Raw genomic sequence first — 8,701 nt, 5'->3', positions numbered from 1 at the left:
GCCTTTTCAATTTTCTTAATTCTTCTAGCCTCGGCTTCTTGAGCCTTTTCCTCTCTCATGCGAATAATCTCTTCTTGGACTTGTTCGATGGTTGACATTGTTGAACTAGGATGAGTTGAGAAAGGGAGATGGTTCGAAAGGGGTGGATTGTTTGATGGTAAACGTAGAATGCGAGTGCCCGGGTGTCTTCATTCCCAAGCTTGGTAACCAGCCCTAAAGGAAGTATGAGAAGTTAAGAAAACTGACACGCTTACTTTGAAAAAAAGAGAAAACAAAACAAAGTGAAAGGAAGAAAAAAGACGCAAATTACGTTCAAAGAGACATCATCGCCTTTCAACAATTCATAAATAATGACATTGTTTGGACGAGCCAATAGTTCACGAAGAATCAAAATGGTCTCGCAGCAGAAGGCGCGCGCAGCCCCAGAACTTGCATTGGGCGTGGTCGCGCAACTCATTGAGTTGCGCACGCCACTTGTTCGAGCAGGATTTTTTTTTCGAACGATGGTATTTTCTTTAGTATTTTTTTTTTCAACGTTTATTTTAATCATATGGTATCCCTTGAATGTGACTCGAAACTACGAAGGGACAACTTCGTAGTTGGGAACCTAAGTTAAGACTAAAAAGGAGGAAAAAACAATCCTATACACGTCGCAAATAGTCATGTAATCACATAATTAAATCACATAATGCCATTCTAAAGTCAAGGTTTTGGGTGTCCAAGGGTACCATATCTTAAGAAATGATGCACGAATCAATTACTCAACGTGTGGACCCATGACATAGCTCTCCCAACATTTTGTTGGCAATATGGGTGGGATGATTGTTATTGATTTTGGGATAGAAGCCTGGTATTGGCAACCCCTAGTCAATGAGCCAATCCCAAATGGTTAGAAGGTGCTTATGATTATGCATGATGCAATGTTGCTTGTTCGGCTTTTACTTTCGTGAAAAAGGAAGATATTATGTGTTCAAGTCTCGCTCTCTAACTAGAGATTATCCAAGTTAGCCCTCGTTACAACTCATAGGTAACCTAAGTTGGAAACCTTGAACCTTAACTAAGAACTAATCTTGTAACGTCTAAGTCCCCAGTGGAGTTGCCACTGTGAGGAGGGTGTGCCCATCGTAGGGGATCCTTCTCCTCTATGCCCATGGCCCTTTAAAAGCCTAGGACTTTACACTTTTTAGGGTGTGTTAGGATTTGAATTACTAACTGTTTGGGGGATCTTGAATTGAGTTGATCCTATCGTTACGCTTTTTTTTAAGAAACTAATAAGGAGTCGCCAATGAGTTTTAGGAAAACTCATAAACCTCGTTCATGCCTTTCGCCCAAGTAGGGTTCAAGGCAAATTGGTCTACTTGTACCAGAAATGAGTTCGAGAGCGAGGGTACTAAAATAACATTCCTTTTAGGGAGGAATCGCTATTCTAGCCCAAGTGCGGCCTCTACTAGCTCTTCCTTTTTCACAATTTCATTACCAAACAATATATGCAACGTGATACCTAAAACTAAGTTAGTTGATTTTATTACACACGTTAATCACATAAAGATTACATTGCAACGAATGTCATTATTCTTATTTAATTCAAATTCGTGAAAGGAACAGAATAAACAAGATTCGCCTTGGCTTAGGTGATAAAACGATCAATTAATTATTCAAATTCTAGTCTTGATTAACGCAATAATAATATGTGAAAATAATTAATTAAAGTTTATTTAAGGTGATCATGCAACACTAATTAATTGATTAAAAGTTGTTTAAGCAAGAAAAGAAAGGTGATTTATCTAAGTGCTCGGGAATTTACCACTTTTCCTTGCTATATCTTCGTTTAGAACACTTATGGACTCCTTCTTGTTCGGGAACCTCCACCATAAGAACAAACAATTGAAGGGTGAGTGTTTAGGACAAGAGGGATGATTAGTCCATGAGTCCACAAATTTGCTGACTTTTAGGTTAATTTATATGTGATTCAAAGCTCGTATTGAACCCCTATTTATAGGGAATGGGTGAGTTTAGGGTTTTGAACATTATGCCGCAACATGTGGCGCGTGTAACTCAACAGGTTGTGCGCGGTTGCTGCACGCAAGTGATTAAGCCGCGCTGCATTGGGAAGCGCAACCTATGATTTTGCGTGTGGCTCTATGGTAAGATTCGATTCAGTATTTTTTATGAAATTCTGAATCTTCCGCAAGTGCATCAGTAGAGGTTGTGCTGGGTGTCACGCACATCCTTGTGAGTTGCGCGTGCTAGGCCAGCGCGACTCCTTGAGTTGCATGCGGTTTATCCTGCGGCAGCCATAGATTTTAACCTAGGCGCTTCTAAATCCGTCAAAATTAGATTTAATCTCAGGATTAGGCTTAATTGCTGATCGGACTTAGTATTAACAAGCTTTGGTTCATTTTGTTTTGGGTCAAGCTAGTGGGTTTATGTGTTTAGGCTTTAATCAGTAGTCCATAAGCATTCTTCACTCCAATCCAACACAAGAGATGGAATTATTAATCGTCATATCACTTCCGGTCGGGACAAAGGACCAAAAGTAGATGTCTACAGGTAGTTGTGGCCCTAAAACCCTAAAAATGGTGAAGAGGTTGAGCAGTAGCCACTTAAGTCCCTTGTTCATTCTTTTGGTAGTGATGGTGATGAACGTGATGGTGATCCTGTTGATGTGGAAGGATACGTCAGTGAATCCTATGATACTAAATTGCCCCTTGATGATGAAGTTGCTTATGGTTATGTTCATATCTTAGTGATTCTTGTGAATCACATAAAATAACAAATCATGCAATTAAACACATTAATTAACTTGACTTGACTTAATTTTAATTATTATTTACGTAACTTTAATCTTTACTTGATTTTACTCTTTATGAATTAGGAAATGAAGGGAATCATGGGTTGCCGTGACAGTACAAATTATATTGTCCTTTGTCATGCCTACTACGTCTACAAGTAATGGATCAACTTTCCTAAATACGGTGTATGCACTTTACCTCCACATAACACCAAAATCTTGGGAATTCCACTAAAAATAGTATTGCAACGTCTCACATGTACTACAATTAGGAGACTAAGCATTAAAACATTACTCCCCCCATACTTAATACTTGTAGGGATCCTTCAATTCGAATTTAAATTAATCTTATATATAAATCATAAACAAATGTCAAAGTAGTATATGTGCATTGTGTAAAAACTAAACAATGACATTTATTTTGAAACAAAGAGCGTATCATGATACTCCTTTTGTATAATTGTATTTTTCTAAGTGAAATATTTTTGACCTTTTGCACTATACACCTAATCTACTTTGACTAATATTAATTAATTATGTATACAAAAAAAAAAAAGATAATTAAAGATATTATTGATTAAAACATTATCATATGTGCACAAGAGATCCATTTCACTTAAAAAAATACAGAGGGACTACCACTTTAATCAATACAATTTGTTGATATAATGGGCATTTGGTCTAGTGGTATGATTCTCGCTTTGGGTGCGAGAGGTCCCGAGTTCGATTCTCGGAATGCCCCGTCTTATTTTCAAATTTTTTTATTTTTCTAAAAAAATTGCAAAACTTTTTTTATAACCAGAACCTACATTTATCATTCAACAATTATATTTTTTGCCCAAATAAAAGCCAATCCAATCCCCACATTTCAAAATATAAATACCCTTCCACAACCCCTCAACACCTCTTCAATCCTCCTATCTTCATTCACTCACTCATTCCTCACTCTCTCCTTATCCTCATATCTAATCCTCTCATCTCTTCTTCTCTCCCTCCAACAATGGCGGCAACAACAACAATGGCTACCCTCAACCTCCCTTCACTCACCTCTCATCCAACACCCTCTTCCACCTTCCTCAAACACCCTTTAACCCTCCAATTCCCCTCTCGCAACCCCATCAACCCTCTTTCCTTCTCCTCTTCCCGCACCACCCGTCTTCGCCCCATTGCCGCTGTCGAAGCACCCGAGAAAATCGAGCAATTGGGTACTCAACTCTCCGGCCTTACGCTCGAGGAAGCCAGAGTCCTCGTCGACTGGCTTCAGGATAAGTTAGGAGTTTCTGCTGCGTCGTTCGCTCCTGCTGCTGCTGTTGCTGCCCCTGGTGCTCCTGCTGATGCCGCTCCTGCTGTCGAAGAGAAGACGGAGTTTGATGTGTCAATTGATGAAGTTCCTAGTAATGCTAGAATTGCTGTGATTAAGGCTGTTAGGGCTTTGACTAGTCTTGGACTTAAAGAAGCTAAGGATTTGATTGAAGGTTTGCCTAAGAAATTGAAGGAAGGTGTTTCTAAAGATGATGCTGAAGATGCTAAGAAACAGCTTGAAGAGGCTGGTGCTAAGGTTTCCATTGTTTAAGAAAATATAATATTTGAGGTTTTTTTTTTTTTTTTTTTGGGTTTTGTTTTTTTATGTAATTTGGTAAATGTTGGGGTAAATCTTTTGTTGTGATTTTAGCTACTCTTTTTTAGATAATTAATTGTTTTAGATGTAGTATATGCGGAATTCTAATGTTGCTTTTGTAATTTGGTTTATGTAATTTGGTAAATGTTGAGGAAAATTGCATCATAAAATTTTACCAAATTCAACTAATGTGTTTTCGCATTTGATTTCAAGCTTATTTATCTGTTTATTTCTGTGATTATTGATGTAGATATTGGCATTGTCTTGTTTTTGGACAGAACAAAATCTTCAATCTGTGTTGTAAGTCTTGCAATTGAAAATTTATTGCTTTTATATGTTTTTATGATATTACTAGTATCATAATCAATTATTTGATGTTCAGACATGAGTTTTTTTTATTCCTAGGTCGCTCTTTATGAAAGAGCTGCAGTAAGCAAAGGGTTTTTGCTTCGTATCTTCTCTGTTTTGTCAAACTTTGCTATGATTCTGACTGAGCGAAAACTCACAGGCATAGGGATAAGCTGCATTTGCTTCATTGAGGCATTAGTTAGAAATTTTGAATGTTCTGTCCAAGAAAAACAATATCCGATACTAATCCGTAGGAGCTAAAACCTGCTTGTTTCCAGTAAAAGTATCCCATTTCCAAAGTTGGTACACTATACAAATAGTGATGGACATGTTAGTTCGTAGTTGCAGTTAAACGATCTGATGGATAACGTACATTTAGCACTACGTATGTTACTTACCTCAAAATGATTTTGTGTGAGTCTGCCATGAGAATTTGTCTTGAATTGTTTTGTTATTTTTCCTGAAGTATTGGTATAACTGTATCTTGTGGTTGAAATTATGTGCATGCAGATGTCTACTTCTCAGGTTGAAGTGAATATGAGATCATGCAGGTATGTGCTGCAAATTGGAGGCATGAGTGATGTTGGTAAGAGGTAAAAGTTTGGGTGCTGCATCCAGGTATTGAACTTGTTCCTGGAATTTGTGATATGTCTGTTTATGTACGGTGAAAAACGCTGTTGATAGCAACTGGAGATACCAGTTACAGGATTCTCGTTGTCGCTACTGGTGCTTGGGTATTGAAGCTGATTCTTCTTGGTTTAATGCATTGCATATTTGTGTCGCTTGATTTATATTCTCATTGTTTGAAATTTTTATGTAATTCTCTAGCACGCAAGATGCCTATCTCTCTTGTTTTATTCTTATAATGACAATTTCAGATGTTGAAGCTTGAAGATTACATTATATGCTTAATTGAGTTTCTTAAGCAACTTTTAGGTGTTGAAACTTGAAGATTTGGGAGTAAATGTACTGAACATCTGTGTTATTTTTGTGTGATCTTGCTGGTTTGAGTTAGCTTGTTATTGTGATGTGATGCAATCTTCTGTAGGTGGAAATACTGTTATTATTGGCGGTGGCTGGTATAAGAATGAAATGTGCTGCATTTTGGTCATAGTCATGCTTATCCATGGTCTTTCCTAGTAGACCACTGTTGGATAGTTGAATAATTCTTATAAACAATCATAGTCACTATAGCTTATTGATTTGGATTATAATGAGCTTATTTTGGTTCCAAATAGTGAGTTGTCAATTGAAATTTTTTGGTGTCTACTTACCTTTTCAGAAATAATCTTACTCTGGTAGTAAAAGAAAATGTGAATTTTCTGTTTTAGCTTAATGGGTTTGTATCAGAAATGGCGTCAAAATCTGCTGACAAAGCGAAAATTATTGATTTATTTTGCCTAATATGTTGGATCAATATTGGAAACATGATACTTGTGAACATCTACAAATGATGCATATTTTGATGCATATTTTTTATGATGCAGAAGAATATGCGGACCTAACTCCTTCAGTGCTGAACCTAGCCTTTAGGCAAGGCTTGTTAAGAATATGCGAGCTCAATGATATGATCTTGAGAATGCATGAAGTTCTGGCTTTATTATATATATTTCCGAAAAAAAAAAAAAAAAAAATAATTGCAACTTTGTATTAGTTGTGCCTAGCATGTTCTCTGACTTCTCAATAAAAGTAGCAGATCACAGTATGTGTTATTAAAACATGTCTATGCTTTTTTTTTCAAAAGCACTGTTCGAGTAACAATATCATCATGTTATGTGGTAAAAAAGGGCTAACAAATAAAAGGGATTTTGGCATTGACACAGTTTATTGTTGTTAAGTACTGCAGTCTGCAAATACGTCATTGGGAGTTGCATATCTGAAAAAATACTGGCTATCTGGTTCCTTGCATAACTTCTTTTTGTTAACCTGAAGGTTCTGTTTCTTGTTCCCGTATCATTATCTTACCAAAGCTTAATTATCTACGTATTTCATGCGATATTTTAAACATCTTTACAGTGCTACGCTTGTTCCAAAGCTAAGATTGCAGATCATGAGGACTGTAGAGACTATTACAAGGGTAAAGGTGTCAAGTGATTAAAAGGGACAGTTTTGACATCTTTTGAATCTGATCCCAGTGGAAAGGTAAAATATTGGAGGTTCATATTCATATCGTTTGCACCATTTTTGTGTATCAGAATTTCGATTTCGATACATAAAAGTCATTCTAAAGCTTCTAAAGTTTGTTGTCACATAATATACTCAGGTTGTACCTGCTGATCTGGTTGTCGTGGGAATTGAAATCCACTGGAATACAATTTTGTTTGAAAGCCAACTCTCTATAGAGAAAGATGGGATCAGGGTGAATGAAAAGATGCAAACTAGCAACAGCCCAATTTTAGCAGTCGGAGAAGTGGCAGCATTCACAGTCAATTGTTTGGTGAAATTCATTGCTTGAACATTTTGATTCTGCAAGAAGAGCATGACATGCTATCACCGCAACAATGGAGCCTGAGAGTATCAATGGCTTTGGTTTATCTTGGCAATTCTATGAGTATAATGCAGGGTAGGTAGTTCATTTTGGTTGTTTTTCAGGAAATAACTTTCTACCTTAATGGGTGAAGCTTGTTGGGTCTTTCTTTGAAGGCCATATTAGGCCTTAGCCAAGGCCACCAGGGTTAAACCTTCAATTTAAAACTTCACTGAACTTAAATACAACAGATTCAAGCTTTCTTCCTAGTAAGATTTATACTGGATATGAGTAAGGATCATACCTCGTAGAAGTCTTGATTAATGTACTCAAGACCTCGAATTAGAATCACAATTGTGTTTGCTTTGGGTGCTTCAGTTCACCGGCTGAGATGCCAATCACAAGAACCGGCCCCAAGAGTTCCACAACTCAAAAACCCTGTCTCTCTGTCTTGTGTATACCATCACAATACACTCCTTCCTTTTTTCTTTTGCTCATAGCGATAAGGTTACTTTTTGAATTTTTGATAGGATGAAATTGACGAGAAAGAAATATGGTGCTAACTTAAAGGGAGAGGGACGATCTAAAATTAAGGCAAATATTAAGGACAGAGAGAGCACAAAATAAGGGTAGCATGAATTCAATTTATCCATTTGAACAGAATAACACAGTTGTGCTCCATGAGAAAAACACTTTATCAAATATATCATTTTTGTTTTTTTTAGGTAAGAAAAAGGGGGCTCATTTAAGGGGGGGGGGGTGTCCTATGAAATTGATTCCTATACCTCAGGGATACGAGGTGGGAGCGATACCACTACTCATCCAGTTATTTAACAAATCTTGTAATTGAATTTTCAAGTCATCCATCATTAATTATAGAAGGTGCCGTTAAAATAGGTCATTTGGATAACATTTACCGAATCTCATCAGAAAAATCATCTTCAAACTTCCATACAAGTTCTTTTTATTTTTGTTTATTTTTTATTTTTTATTTATTTTATTTTATTTTATTTTATTATTTATTTATCTACTCCCATACAAGTTCAGTGTATCTTCAATTGTCTATTTAATTTTTTCTCACAATCTTTGTGTTTGTACACAGAAAAATATCAAAGGACTCCTTTTGGTACAAGCTTAGCAATCCTCATAACATACAATTTACAATCCATTGTGTTCTCATACGACGACACAACACACACAAGTTTACCAAAAGGGTTACTTGAGGTATCATGTTGCAAATCACACTCGATTTTAGCGACTAATACATCCCAAGTATCGCATCCAACTCAGTTACGTCGAATCTAATCAACCTTGCAAGAAGCCTAGTTTCAAGTACGGACTATCCCAAAATTGACGTATATATAGCAAAGAAAAGTGTAATTATGTGGAATCCATTTTAATAAATTGTGTTTTTGCAATAATTTTCTTGCATTTCGGATAATTATACTCCCTTCGTTATATATTACTCGCAACAAAG

At 36.5% G+C, this 8,701-nt stretch overlaps 2 protein-coding genes and 1 non-coding gene across 3 annotated transcripts; all 3 read left to right on the top strand.

Moving 5' to 3' along the window:
* The first annotated feature begins 3,461 nt into the window (after window positions 1-3,461).
* On the top strand, window positions 3,462-3,533 carry TRNAP-UGG. Its single transcript has one exon. It is a non-coding gene; the product is annotated as a tRNA-Pro (tRNA).
* A 149-nt stretch (window positions 3,534-3,682) lies between these two features.
* Window positions 3,683-4,610, top strand: LOC110737916 (50S ribosomal protein L12, chloroplastic). Its single transcript, XM_021918263.1, has one exon. The coding sequence runs from the start codon at window positions 3,792-3,794 to the stop codon at window positions 4,362-4,364; it is 573 nt and encodes a 190-aa protein (XP_021773955.1). The 5' UTR covers window positions 3,683-3,791; the 3' UTR covers window positions 4,365-4,610.
* LOC110737628 (monodehydroascorbate reductase 4, peroxisomal-like) lies at window positions 4,504-7,212 on the top strand. The gene is made up of 10 exons (XM_021917960.1): window positions 4,504-4,527; window positions 4,623-4,709; window positions 4,815-4,955; window positions 5,268-5,350; window positions 5,442-5,535; window positions 5,636-5,693; window positions 5,806-5,886; window positions 6,604-6,655; window positions 6,774-6,834; window positions 7,021-7,212. The coding sequence occupies exons 1-10, from the start codon at window positions 4,504-4,506 to the stop codon at window positions 7,210-7,212; spliced, it is 873 nt and encodes a 290-aa protein (XP_021773652.1).
* The last annotated feature ends 1,489 nt before the right edge of the window (window positions 7,213-8,701 follow it).

Source organism: Chenopodium quinoa, unplaced genomic scaffold, assembly GCF_001683475.1.
Source record: "Chenopodium quinoa cultivar QQ74 unplaced genomic scaffold, ASM168347v1, whole genome shotgun sequence".
NCBI lineage: Eukaryota > Viridiplantae > Streptophyta > Magnoliopsida > Caryophyllales > Amaranthaceae > Chenopodium > Chenopodium quinoa.
The sequence above is the reverse complement of the archived record's forward strand: the minus strand, read 5'-3'. Positions and strand labels throughout refer to the sequence as shown.

Coding starts and splice junctions, on each gene's coding strand:
- LOC110737916 (XM_021918263.1), top strand. CDS start 3,792: ATGGCGGCAACAACAACAATGGCTACCCTCAACCTCCCTTCACTCACC.
- LOC110737628 (XM_021917960.1), top strand. CDS start 4,504: ATGCGGAATTCTAATGTTGCTTTT. Junction 4,956..5,267: donor TTTGCTTCATTGAGGCATTA/GTTAGAAATTTT, acceptor ATGTGCATGCAG/ATGTCTACTTCTCAGGTTGA. Junction 5,351..5,441: donor ATGAGTGATGTTGGTAAGAG/GTAAAAGTTTGG, acceptor CGCTGTTGATAG/CAACTGGAGATACCAGTTAC.